This window comes from Myxine glutinosa, chromosome 5, assembly GCF_964187855.1.
Source record: "Myxine glutinosa chromosome 5, kmMyxGlut1.1, whole genome shotgun sequence".
In the NCBI taxonomy this organism is placed as follows: Eukaryota; Metazoa; Chordata; class Myxini; order Myxiniformes; family Myxinidae; genus Myxine; species Myxine glutinosa.
This window is the reverse complement of record NC_136265.1, coordinates 52,400,846-52,417,485: the sequence shown is the minus strand read 5'-3', so window position 1 is coordinate 52,417,485 and position 16,640 is coordinate 52,400,846. Positions and strand designations below refer to the sequence as shown.

Sequence of the window (16,640 nt, the reverse complement as noted above, 5' to 3'; positions counted from 1 at the left end):
GCTCTCTTTAATGATGCCCCCATCATTATGTTCGCTCAATATTTAATGATGCCCCCATCACTATGTTCGCTCTATATTTAATGATGCCCCCATCACTATGATCGCTCTCTATTTAATGATGCCCCCATCACTATGTTCGCTCTCTATTTAATGATGCCCCCATCACTATGTTCGCTCTCTATTTAATGATGCCCCCATCACTATGTTCGCTCTATATTTAATGATGCCCCCATCACTATGTTCGCTCTCTATTTAATGATGCCCCCATCACTATGTTCGCTCTCTTTAATGATGCCCCCATCACTATGTTCGCTCTATATTTAATGATGCCCCCATCACTATGTTCGCTCTCTATTTAATGATGCCCCCATCACTATGTTCGCTCTCTATTTAATTATGCCCCCATCACTATGTTCGCTCTCCTTAATGATGCCCCCATCACTATGTTCGCTCTATATTTAATGATGCCCCCATCACTATGTTCGCTCTCTATTTAATGATGCTCCCATCACTATGTTCGCTCTATATTTAATGATGCCCCCATCACTATGTTCGCTCTCTATTTAATGATGCCCCCATCACTATGTTCGCTCTCTATTTAATGATGCCCCCATCACTATGTTCGCTCTCTATTTAATGATGCCCTCATCACTATGTTCGCTCTCTATTTAATGATGCCCCCATCACTATGTTCGCTCTCTATTTAATGATGCCCCCATCACTATGTTCGCTCTCTATTTAATGATGCCCCCATCACTATGTTCGCTCTCTATTTAATGATGCCCCCATCACTATGTTCGCTCTCTATTTAATGATGCCCCCATCACTATGTTCGCTCTCTATTTAATGATGCCCCCATCACTATGTTCGCTCTCTATTTAATGATGCCCCCATCACTATGTTCGCTCTATCTATCTATAATTCCAGTAATCTCTGTGTGTATGTATGTATGTATGTATGTATGTATGTATGTCTGTGACCGCTGTTTCTCGACAACCACGGGTCCGATATACTTTAAACTTGCCAGCTATATTGCTGGGGACCCGAGGATGTGCCTTTTCAAGGTTTCATATTAATCGGACAAGTAGTTAGCGAGCTATGTCCAAAAAACGATTCAACCAATCAGAGAGCAGCGAGCTATCACGTGTGCCGAACGTGGCGAACAGACTCTGCCTCGGACGGCACATTTGAGAGCGTATTCATTTATTTCACGTTGGCAAACTATGTTGGCGTTAAACTATGTTTTAAAACTAATTAAAACTAATTTGCGATTCTTTCGCTTTCCTGCGCGTTTGTGCACGTTATGGCGATTTCTTTACCAAACTCCGCAAGCCGTTCGCTTTGGACCAAACCATTTCATGTAAATAGAGGGGGGGATTGTCACCGTACTCGCAAGCCGTTCGCTTTGGACCAAACCATTTCATGTAAATAGAGGGGGGGGGGATTGTCACCGTACTCGCAAGCCGTTCCCTTTGGACCAAACCATTTCATGTAAATAGAGGGGGGGGATATAATTTTAGATATACGTATATATAGTACGGGCATGCCCTAGTATTTAATGATGCCCCCATCACTATGTTCGCTCTCTATTTAATGATGCCCCCATCACTATGTTCGCTCTATATTTAATGATGCCCCCATCACTATGTTCGCTCTCTATTTAATGATGCCCCCATCACTATGTTCGCTCTATATTTAATGATGCCCCCATCACTATGTTCGCTCTATATTTAATGATGCCCCCATCACTATGTTCGCTCTATATTTAATGATGCCCCCATCACTATGTTCGCTCTATATTTAATGATGCCCCCATCACTATGTTCGCTCTGTATTTAATGATGCCCCCATCACTATGTTCGCTCTATATTTAATGATGCCCCCATCACTATGTTCGCTCTCTATTTAATGATGCCCCCATCACTATGTTCGCTCTCTATTTAATGATGCCCCCATCACTATGTTCGCTCTCTATTTAATGATGCCCCCATCACTATGTTTGCTCTCTATTTAATGATGCCCCCATCACTATGTTCGCTCTCTATTTAATGATGCCCCCATCACTATGTTCGCTCTCTATTTAATGATGCCCCCATCACTATGTTCGCTCTCTATTTAATGATGCCCCCATCACTATGTTCGCTCTATATTTAATGATGCCCCCATCACTATGTTCGCTCTTTATTTAATGATGCCCCCATCACTATGTTCGCTCTATATTTAATGATGCCCCCATCACTATGTTCGCTCTCTATTTAATGATGCTCCCATCACTATGTTCGCTCTCTATTTAATGATGCCCCCATCACTATGTTCGCTCTATTTAATGATGCCCCCATCACTATGTTCGCTCTCTATTTAATGATGCCCCCATCACTATGTTCGCTCTATATTTAATGATGCCCCCATCACTATGTTCGCTCTCTTTAATGATGCCCCCATCACTATGTTCGCTCTATATTTAATGATGCCCCCATCATTATGTTCGCTCTATATTTAATGATGCCCCCATCACTATGTTCGCTCTATATTTAATGATGCCCCCATCACTATGTTCGCTCTCTATTTAATGATGCCCCCATCACTATGTTCGCTCTATATTTAATGATGCCCCCATCACTATGTTCGCTCTATATTTAATGATGCCCCCATCACTATGTTCGCTCTCTATTTAATGATGCCCCCATCACTATGTTCGCTCTATATTTAATGATGCCCCCATCACTATGTTCGCTCTCTATTTAATGATGCCCCCATCACGACGTTCGCTCTATATTTAATGATGCCCCCATCACTATGTTCGCTCTCTATTTAATGATGCCCCCATCACTATGTTCGCTCTCTATTTAATGATGCCCCCATCACTATGTTCGCTCTCTATTTAATGATGCCCCCATCACTATGTTTGCTCTATATTTAATGATGCCCCCATCACTATGTTCGCTCTATATTTAATGATGCCCCCATCACTATGTTCGCTCTCTATTTAATGATGCCCCCATCACTATGTTCGCTCTATATTTAATGATGCCCCCATCACTATGTTCGCTCTCTATTTAATGATGCCCCCATCACGATGTTCGCTCTATATTTAATGATGCCCCCATCACTATGTTCGCTCTCTATTTAATGATGCCCCCATCACTATGTTCGCTCTCTATTTAATGATGCCCCCATCACTATGTTCGCTCTCTATTTAATGATGCCCCCATCACTATGTTCGCTCTATATTTAATGATGCCCCCATCACTATGTTCGCTCTCTTTAATGATGCCCCCATCACTATGTTCGCTCTCTTTAATGATGCCCCCATCACTATGTTCGCTCTCTTTAATGATGCCCCCATCACTATGTTCGCTCTCTATTTAATGATGCCCCCATCACTATGTTCGCTCTCTATTTAATGATGCCCCCATCACTATGTTCGCTCTCTATTTAATGATGCCCCCATCACTGTATGCCCACTCTGTATTTAATGATGCCCCCATCACTATGTTCGCTCTGTATTTAATGATGCCCCCATCACTATGTTCGCTCTCTATTTAATGATGCCCCCATCACTATGTTCGCTCTCTATTTAATGATGCCCCCATCACTATGTTCGCTCTATATTTAATGATGCGCCCATCACTATGTTCGCTCTATATTTAATGATGCCCCCATCACTATGTTCGCTCTCTATTTAATGATGCCCCCATCACTATGTTCGCTCTCTATTTAATGATGCCGCCATCACTGTTCGCTCTCTATTTAATGATGCCCCCATCACTATGTTCGCTCTCTATTTAATGATGCCCCCATCACTATGTTCGCTCTATATTTAATGATGCCCCCATCACTAGGTTCGCTCTATATTTAATGATGCCCCCATCACTAGGTTCGCTCTATATTTAATGATGCCCCCATCACTATGTTCGCTCTCTATTTAATGATGCCCGCATCACTATGTTCGCTCTTTATTTAATGATGCCCCCATCACTATGTTCGCTCTATATTTAATGATGCCCCCATCACTATGTTCGCTCTCTATTTAATGATGCCCCCATCACTATGTTCGCTCTCTATTTAATGATGCCCCCATCACTATGTTCGCTCTCTATTTAATGATGCCCCCATCACTATGTTCGCTCTTTATTTAATGATGCCCCCATCACTATGTTCGCTCTATATTTAATGATGCCCCCATCACTATGTTCGCTCTATATTTAATGATGCCCCCATCACTATGTTCACTCTGTATTTAATGATGCCCCCATCACTATGTTCGCTCTGTATTTAATGATGCCCCCATCACTATGTTCGCTCTATATTTAATGATGCCCCCATCACTATGTTCGCTCTCTATTTAATGATGCCCCCATCACTATGTTCGCTCTCTATTTAATGATGCCCCCATCACTAGGTTCGCTCTATATTTAATGATGCCCCCATCACTGTATGCCCACTCTGTATTTAATGATGCCCCCATCACTGTATACCCACTCTATATTTAATGATGCCCCCATCACTATGTTCGCTCTGTATTTAATGATGTCCCCATCACTGTATGCCCACTCTATATTTAATGATGCCCCCATCACTGTATGCCCACTCTGTATTTAATGATGCCCCCATCACTGTATGCCCACTCTTTATTTAATGATGCCCCCATCACTGTATGCCCACTCTGTATTTAATGATGCCTCCATCACTGTATGCCCACTCTGTATTTAATGATTCCCCCATCTCTGTATGCCCACTCTATATTTAATGATGCCCCCATCACTGTATGCCCACTCTGTATTTAATGATGCCCCCTCTGTATTTAATGATGCCCCCATCACTGTATGCCTACTCTATATTTAATGATGTTCGCTCTCTATTTAATGATGCCCCCATCACTATGTTCGCTCTCTATTTAATGATGCCCCCATCACTGTATGCTCACTCTGTATTTAATGATGTCCCCATCACTGTATGCCCACTCTGTATTTAATGATGCCCCCATCACTGTATGTTCGCTCTCTATTTAATGATGTTCGCTCTCTATTTAATGATGCCCCCATCACTGTATGCCCACTCTGTATTTACTGATGCCCCCATCACTGTATGCCCACTCTATATTTAATGATGTCCCCATCACTGTATGCCCACTCTATATTTAATGATGCCCCCATCACTGTATGCCCACTCTATATTTAATGATGCCCCCATCACTATATGCCCCGTCTATATTTAATGATGCCCCCATCACTATGTTCGCTCTATTTAATGATGCCCCCATCACTATGTTCCCTCTCTATTTAATGATGCCCCCATCATCACTGTATGTTCACTCTCTATTGAATGATGCCCCCATCACTGTATGTTCACTCTCTATTTAATGATGCCCCCATCACTATGTTCGCTCTCTATTTAATGATGCCCCCATCACTATGTTCGCTCTCTATTTAATGATGCCCCCATCACTGTATGTCCGCTCTGTATTTAATGATGCCCCCATCACTGTATGTCCGCTCTGTATTTAATGATGCCCCCTCTGTATTTAATGATGCCCCCTCTATATTTAATGATGCCCCCATCACTGTATGTTCGCTTTCTATTTCATGATGCCCCCATCACTATGTTCACTCTCTATTTAATGATGCCCCCATCACTGACGTGCGGTAATTCCCTTCTTCCAGGAGACCTATGAAAGTATTCCCGTTCCGAGCAAGCTCTCCTTTCTGATGCAGGCTGTCTGCAGTAATGCCGTGAGGGATGAGGTCGGTAGCCCCGAAACCCTTGTGTGTTTTCCTTTGTATGCTGTGTTTTCACCTCTGTCTGTTTGTTTGTATGTGTGCAGGCTATCTTAAAGTTGTGGACAGCTTTAGACGAGATTTCATGGACAGGTTGGGTGGTTGACAAGGACAAATTGATTAGATTTGGGTAGATCCAGATCTGGATATGAGAATTTCTAAATTTTTATATGTGGTTCTTCACCATCGAGATGAATGGGGCCAAAAACTATATGTAGCACGCTATCTGATAGTTGTGGATGGATTGTTACAAAACTTGGTGGATGAGTTGATTTGGTGACAAGAACAAGCCAATTAGAGTTTGGTTCAGGTCAGCAGATCCCGATCCGGCCTATCAGTGGGATACAAAACGTAAACTGTTCAGCCTGGCGGAGGCTTGTGCTCGACCGAGTGCCGTTCTAGTTTTGTGCGTGTAGTTTGGTTCCGTGAGTTTCACACCGCTAAGTACGACTGAAATGGATTCTCCTTTAACAAAAACGAATATCCTCTGCAAGATGTTTTCATAAAATTCTTGTAATCCTAATCACGCAGTGTAAACATTGTTTATCGATGCAATATTCACTCAATCTTTTACCACCCTGCAAGCAGTCCCGGCAGATGGCGGCCGTCCTGATGCGTCGGCTGTTGTCGTCGTCTTTCGATGAGGTTTATCCAGCCCTTACTCCCGAGATGCAGCAAGCCTTACGAGAGCAGCTGCTTCTTGCTGCCCACGATTCCAACGTCGCCGCTTCCCTTCGCTTTAAGATCGCCGATGTCGTCGCGGAACTTGCTCGCAACCTCGTCGGTACGTACGTCATCATGCCAGGACCAGATCGTTTGTGATGTTGAAAGATGAACGGCCGTTTCGACCCGTGCCCTCCTCGCCATGCCTTCCGCAGACGCCGATGGAAACAACCCGTGGCCGGAAGTGCTGAAGTTTCTGTTTGCGTGCGTGAGCTCGCAAGGAGCTTCTTTGCGCGAGACCGCTTTGCACGTGTTCTGGTACGTGCTTCTCGGAGGAGCGGAGAGGGAGTGGTGGTCACGTGTTTTTGGATCAAACCCCAGTAGGGACTCCGTAAACCCATGGCTACTGATTTCCTGTTAATGAAAGCTGGCAGGATGACAAATCCTCATTGATAGAAGTCGCCTAAAATCAGTATGACCATTTATCGGTCAAAAAACATCACTCGTACATTAGGCTATATCATGTGACTGGGTTTCTCATTTGGAGCTTCATTTATTGGTTCGCTGAATATTTATGAAATGGAAAAGCCGCACAAAAACCTGTGGTAATTAGTGATCCAAAGTTAACGTTCCAATTTTGAATCAGATTCCGCATCCGCATCACGCATCACGGTTGACTTCAATCATTTGGTTTGTTACCACCATAAAGGCCTAAGGTTACATTCGTCCGCTTGCTTCCATTTACCCCTGACATGAGACCTCGCAAATTCCTCCTCCGGCTCATATATATATATATACCAGGTGGTTTTCGTTAGCGATGTGCGAACGTGTGTCGGTGCCGGGTGTTGCGAGTTTGTTTTCCATCACCTCGGCCGAAGGATTTTATTGTGGTTGCGGTAATTAATCTCCTGTGCTTCTGTGATGGTTTAAACCTCAGGAATTTCCCAGGTATCTTTGGCAATCAACAGCAGCACTACCTGGATGTAATCAAGCAGATGCTTGCACAATGCATACAGGATCAAGAAAACCCAAAGGTTGGTAGCAGTTTAAAAAAAAAATACAAATCCCTTTTGACCTGTTCTTCCTTTGGTTCGTCAGGGATGATCATTTGGCTCGTTGACGGACCATCCCTTGGTTACGCTTGTCAGGAGTGTGGTAGATGGTTTTCCTTGGTCTTGCAGCAATGCTGCTATGTCCTTTTACCAGCTTTTTGTTATGGATTCCGTAATGATTGGGCCTACCTCAAACACCAATCGCCATCAGCTTCTGCTTGGGTGATTTTGAGGTGCTTGTTTTCATGCTTTGTCACCCCCCCAGGATTCTGCAGGGCTCACACGTTCCACCATAAACCCCCTTCTTTTTTTTTCTTTCTTTTTGTTGAAGGCTCCAGTCACGGACTATGTAGTCCTCATCAAGGCCAGGCCTTAAATATAGGAGTTCCATTGATATAAAAGTGAAGAAAGAGAGAACAAGTACAGATACATTCAAAGTACACCGCCCCCATGCCAAATAATTAAATATCCTCCAGCGCGGCATTGCCGGAGCGCCTCCGGCGTTCGGCAATACCGCAGTGCAGCTCATAGAGAGACTGTATTGGGAGGGAGAGGTGTACAATAATTGATTGATTAATTGCATAATTAAAATCAATAAAAGATTATCATAAAATATTTTCTCAATCAATTGGCTAATAGCATAACTAAACCACTAGTGCTTCATCCGAAGATGTAACTTTTAGAAATGTAATTAAATAATTCATTAATAAAAAAATTAAACAATTAATCGATTAAATGATTAATCAATAAATCAAAAATGTCCTTTGTAGCCACATCACTTCGTCACTGTCATGTCCAAATATTAGCTTCCCAGCTCAAAAGGTGCCCGAGATATTTCCTAGATGAGAAAGAAAATAAATAAATGATTAATAATGAAAATAAATAAATAATAATCATAAAAAATTAAATTGTTAATCAATTGGCTAATAGAATACATAAACCACCACCATTTAATCCGAATCTGTAACTTAAAATTTTTTAAATTAATTAAGTCATTCATCGAATAATTAAATAATTAATCGGTTAATTAATTAATCAATAAATCAAAAATACCCTTTACAGCGAAATCACTTGGTCATTGTCGTGTCCAAATATCAGCTTCCTAGCTCAAAAGGTGCCTGAGATATTGGCCAGATGAGAAAGAAAATAAATAAATGATTAATAATGAAAATAAATAAATAATAATCATTAAAAAAAATTTTTTTAATCAATTGGCTCATAGAACGCATAAACTACCGCCATTTCATCTGAATCTAACTTAAAAATAAAAAAGTCATTAATCGAATATTTAAATAATTAATCGATTAATTGATTAATCAATAAATCAAAAATAGCCTTTGCAGCCAAATCACCTGGTCATTGGCATGTCCAAATATCAGCTTCCTAACTCAAAAGGTGCCTGAGTTGATGGTCAGAAGAGAAAGGAAATGTAATTAATTAAATAAGTACTTAATTTATCGCTAATAATTAAATAACTCCTCAATTAATTGATTAATCAAAAAACAAAAAATAGCGTTTTTGACAAAGGACTTGCTCACTATTGTGCCGAAATTTCAGCTTCCTAGCTCAAAGGATGGCTGAGATATCGCCCGGACAAACAAACAAGAAAACAAACAAACAAGTACAGATACATTCAAAGTACACCGCCCCATGCCAAATAATTAAATATGCTGCAGCGCGGCATTGCCGGGGCGCCTCGGGCGCCCGGCAATACCGCAGTGCAGCTCATTGAGGCTGCATTGGGAGGGAGAGGTGTACACTAATTGATTGATTAATTGTATAATTAAAATCAATAAAAGATTATCACAAAATATTTTCATAATCAGTTGGCTAATCGCATAACTAAACCACTAGTGCTTCATCCGAAGATGTATCTTTTAGAAATTTTATTAAATAAGTCATTTATAAAAAATTAAATAATTAATTGATTACTCAATAAATAATTAATCGATTAATCAATAAATAATTAATAGATGAAATGATTAATCAATAAATCAAAAATATCCTTGATAGCCACATCACTTGGTCACTCATGTCCAAATATTAGCTTCCCAGCTCAAAAGGTGCCTGAGATATTGGCCAAATGAGAAAGAAAATAAATAAATGATTAATAATGAAAATAAATAAATAATAATCATAAAAAAATTAAATTATTAATCAATTTGGTCAGAGAACACATAAACTACCACTATTTCATCAAAATCTGTAACTTAAAAAAAAAATTTTTTTTATCCAATGAATCGAATAATTAATCGATTAATTGATTAATTAATAAATCAAAAATAGCCTTTGCAGCCAAATCACCTGCTCATTGGCATGTCCAAATAACTTCCTAACTCAAAAGGTGCCTGAGTTAATGGTCAGAAGAGAAAGGAAATTTGATTAATTAAATAAGTACTTAAATAATCGCTAATAATTAAATAACTCCTCAATTTATTGATTATTCAAAAAACAAAAAATATCGTTTTTGACAAAGGACTTGCTCACTACTGTGCCGAAATTTCAGCTTCCTAGCTCAAAGGATGGCTGAGATATCGTCCGGACAAACAAACAAGAAAACAAGAAAGAAAACAAGTTCACATACATTCAAAGTACACCGCCCCCATGCCAAATAATTAAATATCCTACAGAGCGGCATTGCCGGGGCGCCTCTGGCGCCCGGCAATACCGCAGTGCAGCTCATTGAGGCTGCATTGGGAGGGAGAGGTGTACACTAATTGATTGATTAATTGTATAATTAAAATCAATAAAAGATTATCACAAAATATTTTCATAATCAATTGGCTAATAGCATAACTAAACCACTAGTGCTTCATCCGAAGATGTATCTTTCAGAAATTTAATTAAATAAGTCATTAATAAAAAAATAAATAATTAATTGATTAATCAATAAATAATTAATCGATTAATCAATAAATAATTAATCGATTAAATGATTAATCAATAAATCAAAAATATCCTTGATAGCCACATCACTTGGTCACTCATGTCCAAATATTAGCTTCCCAGCTCAAAAGGTGCCTGAGATATTGGCCAAATGAGAAAGAAAATAAATAAATGATTAATAATGAAAATAAATAAATAATAATCATAAAAAAATTAAATTATTAATCAATTTGGTCAGAGAACACATAAACTACCACTATTTCATCAGAATCTGTAACTTTAAAAAAAAAAATTTTTTGTCATTAATCGTATAATTAAATAATTAATCGATTAATTGATTAATTAATAAATCAAAAATATCCTTTGCAGCCAAATCACCTGGTCATTGGCATGTCCAAATGTCAGCTTCCTAACTCAAAAGGTGCCTGAGTTAATGGTCAGAAGAGAAAGGAAATTTGATTAATTAAATAAGTACTTAATTAATCGCTAATAATTAAATAACTCCTCAATTTATTGATTAATCAAAAAAAAAATACCGTTTTTGACAAAGGACTTGCTCACTATTGTGCCGAAATTTCAGCTTCCTAGCTCAAAGGATGGCTGAGATATCGCCCGGACAAACAAACAAGAAAGAAAACAAACAAGAAAACAAACAAACAAACAAACAACCAGAGTGAAAACTGAGTACTCTCTTTCAGCGTGCGTCACTGCCGAGCCCCTTTCGGTGCCCAGCAATGACGATATGCAATGCCTGGAGATGGCATCGGAAAGGAGCGGTGTACAACAAGTACACATACATTCAAAGTACACCGCCCCCATGCCAAATAATTAAATATCCTACAGCGCGGCATTGCCGGGGCGCCTCCGGCGCCCGGCAATACCGCAGTGCAGCTCATTGAGACTGCATTGGGGGGGGAGAGGTGTACACTAATTGATTGATTAATTGTATAATTAAAATCAATAAAAGATTATCACAAAATATTTTCATAATCAATTGGCTAATAGCATAACTAAACCACTAGTGCTTCATCCGAAGATGTATCTTTTAGAAATTTAATTAAATAAGTCATTTATAAAAAATTAAATAATTAATTGATTACTCAATAAATAATTAATAGATGAAATGATTAATCAATAAATCAAAAATATCCTTGATAGCCACATCACTTGGTCACTGTCATGTCCAAATATTAGCTTCCCAGCTCAAAAGGTGCCTGAGATATTGGCCAAATGAGAAAGAAAATAAATAAATGATTAATAATGAAAATAAATAAATAATAATCATTAAAAAATTTAATTATTAATCAATTCGGTCACAGAACACAGAAACCACCACCATTTCATCAGAATCTGTAAGTGAATTTTTTTTTTTTTTTTTAGTAATTAATCGAATAATTAAATAATTAATCGATTCATTGATTGATCAATAAATCAAAAATATCCTTGATAGCCACATCACTTGGTCACTCATGTCCAAATATTAGCTTCCGAGCTCAAAAGGTGCCTGAGATATTGGCCAAATGAGAAAGAAAATAAATAAATGATTAATAATGAAAATAAATAAATAATAATCATAAAAAAATTAAATTATTAATCAATTTGGTCAGAGAACACATAAACTACCACTATTTCATCAGAATCTGTAACTTTAAAAAAACAATTTTTTTTGTCATTAATCGAATAATTATATAATTAATCGATTAATTGATTAATTAATAAATCAAGAATAACCTTTGCAGCCAAATCACCTGGTCATTGGCATGTCCAAATATCAGCTTCCGAACTCAAAAGGTGCCTGAGTTAATGGTCAGAAGAGAAAGGAAATTTGATTAATTAAATATGTACTTAATTAATCGCTAATAATTAAATAACTCCTCAATTTATTGATTTATCAAAAAACAAAAAATACTGTTTTTGACAAAGGACTTGCTCACTATTGTGCCGAAATTTCAGCTTCCTAGCTCAAAGGATGGCTGAGATATCGTCCGGACAAACAAACAAACAAACAAACAAGAAAGCAAGAAAACAAACAATGAGAGTGAAAACTGAGTACTCTCCTTCAGCGTGCGTCACTGCCGAGCCCCCTTCGGTGCCCGGCAATGACGATTTGCAATGCCTGGAGACGGCATAGGAAAGGTGCGGTGTACAACAAGAAAGAAAGAAAGAAAACAACCAGAGTGAAAACTGAGTACTCCCTTTCAGCGTGCGTCATTGCTGAGCCCCCTTCGGTGCCCGGCTATGACGTTATGCAGCGCCTGGAGATGGCATTGGAAAGGAGCGGTGTGCAATAGTCTGAGTTTTTGAGGAAGTAAAAAATATGCTTTTTTAAAAGGGGAAGATCATAAGTCTTTCGAATGACATGAGAAGGTAAAGAGTTCTGGAGTTTGACAGGGAAGGGGAAGAAACAAACATCATAACTGCCTACCCTTGAGTTGCCAATGGCCACACAATAATCATGCAATTGTAGCGACTTGTCGAGTATTTCGTGGTCTTGCGAATAGCAGAGGTACACAAACAGCAGGGTTTTAGGAGCACAAACCAAAGTAATATCTGTAGAAAAGAGAAAGAGAGCCAACTTTGCAGCGTAATTGGAGCGGGGCGAGTTTTGAGGTCAAATTGGGAGTTGATAAGTCGGATTACTTTGGATTCAATTCTGTCCAGTAAATATGTCTAGCTAGAACCTCCCCATATGTGAGAGCAGTACTCTATACAAGGACAAATCAATCCTTTATATAGTTGAAACAACTGTTGAGAGAAGAAGAATCTTCAACATCTAGACAAGACTCCTTGTTTATTTGAGGCAGACTTAGCTATTTGTGTAATGTGTGGATTCCAGGATAAATTTGATGTTGGGGTAATACCTAGTAGGTTTATTGAATCGCATGGTGTAATTGTGGAGCTTTCAAAGGAGAGTTTGGAGAGTAGAGAGGAGTTTTAGAGAGAGAGAGAGATGGGAAGAAATTGAGTTTTTGAAGCTTTAAATTTAACCTGATTTCATTTTTTTCCATTGGGAAATCTTGTCCAAATCCAAATTTAAAGAGGTGGCTGTGATCAAACAAGATGCAGAGTGAGTGAGGGAAGATGGGGCAGATGGGAAAAACACAGAGGAATGTAATGTCGAGTCATCAGCATACGAGTGCAGCTTGGTGAGTGTTTGTGACTCTCAGTTCTCTGTTTTGTCGAAATTGACGTGGTTGTTCCATGAGGCATTGCCTGGAGCATTTTCCTCCTAAATGGTATTGGACAGTGTTTATCCAGGATAACTGAAATGGTGAAGGTTAGGTGGGGGATGGCTTGGACTTCCCTTTTCCTGTCGCAGGTTCTATCTCGTCTCCTCTCCCAACCGATACCAGAAGTTCCACTGAACTCATTCTTTCTGCATCTATGTCCTTGTTCATTATCCCCACACTTTTTGAAAAATAACAGGGGATATTGTGGTCGGCTGTCTGTCTGTCACGCTATCTCCTCCTAAACGGTTGTGCAGAAATTCGCCAAACTTGGTAGTTATCACCACATGGCAAGAAGGTGCAAGAGCAGTATAATTGTTGGCCCCACCCTTTGGGGTGGGGTGAAAAGGTCAAATACCAAGAAATGCACTTACGGACACATTTTAAAACATTTTTTATATGAAACTTGTAAATGCCATCAACATTGGGGGACGCATGAAATATTTAACGATGTTTTGGGATTTGACCCCCAGGTTCATCGCCACGGGGTCAAAAGAGAATATTTTTTTAAACTCAAAATTAGATATTGGGTCATTCCTGATGGAACTTTTTTTCCATCTTTCAACTTTGTTTGAGGTGTGAAGTGCGGGGATTTGTGATGGCATCCCATTGACTTCGCTCTAATTTAAATAAAAAGGCAGTGCAAGTTGTTTTATCGACCGATACAATTGCAATCGTAGTTTAGTTTGGGTTTGAGCAGTAAAACGGTTTGCGTCACCTCGGGCTTTATTGACTTTTTTTTTTTTTTTTTTTTTTTTTTTTTCTATACTGAATCGAGGCTCGTGAAAGAGCTGACAACCGCGAGGGAAAGACAAAGACAGCACATAGGGACCGCGAGGGAAAGACAAAGACAGTACATGGGGACCGCGAGGGAAAGACAAAAACAGCACATGGGGACCGCGAGGGAAAGACAAAGACAGCACATAGGGACCGCGAGGGAAAGACAAAGACAGTACATGGGGACCGCGAGGGAAAGACAAAAACAGCACATGGGGACCGCGAGGGAAAGACAGTACATGGGGACCGCGAGGGAAAGACAAAGACAGTACATGGGGACCGCGAGGGAAAGACAAAAACAGCACATGGGGACCGCGAGGGAAAGACAAAGACAGTACATGGGGACCGCGAGGGAAAGACAAAAACAGCACATGGGGACCGCGAGGGAAAGACAAAGACAGTACATGGGGACCGCGAGGGAAAGACAGTACATGGGGACCGCGAGGGAAAGACAAAAACAGCACATGGGGACCGCGAGGGAAAGACAAAGACAGCACATACGGACCGCGAGGGAAAGACAAAGACAGTACATGGGGACCGCGAGGGAAAGACAAAGACAGTACATGGGGACCGCGAGGGAAAGACAAAGACAGTACATGGGGACCGCGAGGGAAAGACAGTACATGGGGACCGCGAGGGAAAGACAAAAACAGCACATGGGGACCGCGAGGGAAAGACAAAGACAGCACATACGGACCGTGAGGGAAAGACAAAGACAGTACATGGGGACCGCGAGGGAAAGACAAAAACAGCACATGGGGACCGCGAGGGAAAGACAGTACATGGGGACCGCGAGGGAAAGACAAAGACAGTACATGGGGACCGCGAGGGAAAGACAAAAACAGCACATGGGGACCGCGAGGGAAAGACAAAGACAGTACATGGGGACCGCGAGGGAAAGACAGTACATGGGGACCGCGAGGGAAAGACAAAGACAGTACATGGGGACCACGAGGGAAAGACAAAGACAGCACATGGGGACCGCGAGGGAAAGACAAAGACAGCACATAGGGACCGCGAGGGAAAGACAAAGACAGTACATGGGGACCGCGAGGGAAAGACAAAAACAGCACATGGGGACCGCGAGGGAAAGACAAAGACAGTACATGGGGACCGCGAGGGAAAGACAGTACATGGGGACCGCGAGGGAAAGACAAAAACAGCACATGGGGACCGCGAGGGAAAGACAAAGACAGTACATGGGGACCGCGAGGGAAAGACAGTACATGGGGACCGCGAGGGAAAGACAAAGACAGCACATAGGGACCGCGAGGGAAAGACAAAGACAGTACCTCTGTCTTACAAAGACTTACAAAGACAAAGACTTAGAATGTATTTTTGATTTAAGTTTGGAAAAAGCTGGATGAGGATCGCTTTTACTTGATTCTTTTTTTTTTGTGACCCTTGGGTTTGTTCAGACATGTGACTTGTGCTCGTTTGTCTCTCTCCGCAGGTCCGAATACTCGCTGCAAAAGCATTGTCTGCTTTTGTGCTGTCCCAAGAGAGTCTCTCTGTGCAGAGACACTTTTCCGACATCCTACCGAACTTCCTGCAGGTAAATGCCATGGAACGCGAGGCATCGAGATTGTGTACGCAAACTGGAGAGTTAGCTTGTGATCGAGATCTCCGTGTCGACAAATGCTGCACTTTGTTGTCGTGAAGAGGATGTGTTCATCCTTTGTCCCCTACCGAGTCCTTGAGGAAACCACAATGTCAGAATGTTCCTTAAAACCCCGGTTACGGAGAAGCTGGCTATCCGTTTGCTTGTGATTGCTCGTCTTGTCTCTGCGTCCCCCATTTTCACTGTTGTTATTTTTTGTCCCCCGTCGCACCGTGGAGCGAAAGGGGGACTATGGTTTTCCCCTCCGTCCGTGTGTCCGTCCGTGCGTACGTGCATGCGTACGTGCATGTGTAAGCGAAGGACCGCATTCAAATTTGGTGTGTGGGTGCAACCCACGTCAAAATCCAAGATGGCCACCACCATGTATGTCTGACGCCATGTATGTCTGAACCTTGTGAGCTGAATATCTTGAAAAATAAGAGAAGTACCAACTTCTAATCTGGTGTGTGGGTGTATCTCGGCATAAGGAAGAACCCTATTGAAAATTGGGTCGCCACGTCAAAATCCAAGATGGCCGCCACCATATATATGTCTGAACCTTGTGAGCGAAATATCTTGAAAAATAAATGAACTACTAATGTCTAGTCTGGTGTGTGGTTGTATCTACGCATAAGGAAAAACGCTATTGAAAATTGGG

The 16,640-nt window shown here is 40.8% G+C and overlaps 1 protein-coding gene across 3 annotated transcripts in view; it reads left to right on the top strand.

The window, feature by feature from the left end:
• The window catches only part of IPO5 (importin 5), a 72,225-nt gene that overhangs the window by 1,406 nt on the left and 54,179 nt on the right, over positions 1–16,640 (top strand). Inside the window, exons 2-6 of one of the 3 annotated variants that reach the window (XM_078778064.1) lie at positions 5,664–5,744; positions 6,366–6,561; positions 6,656–6,758; positions 7,378–7,474; positions 15,836–15,937. In XM_078778064.1, the coding sequence (XP_078634190.1) occupies positions 5,664–5,744; positions 6,366–6,561; positions 6,656–6,758; positions 7,378–7,474; positions 15,836–15,937 (579 nt within the window). Of the gene's footprint in view, positions 1–5,663; positions 5,745–6,362; positions 6,562–6,655; positions 6,759–7,377; positions 7,475–15,835; positions 15,938–16,640 lie in introns of all 3 variants that reach the window. The other 2 variants (XM_078778063.1, XM_078778066.1) reach the window with 2 other exon arrangements.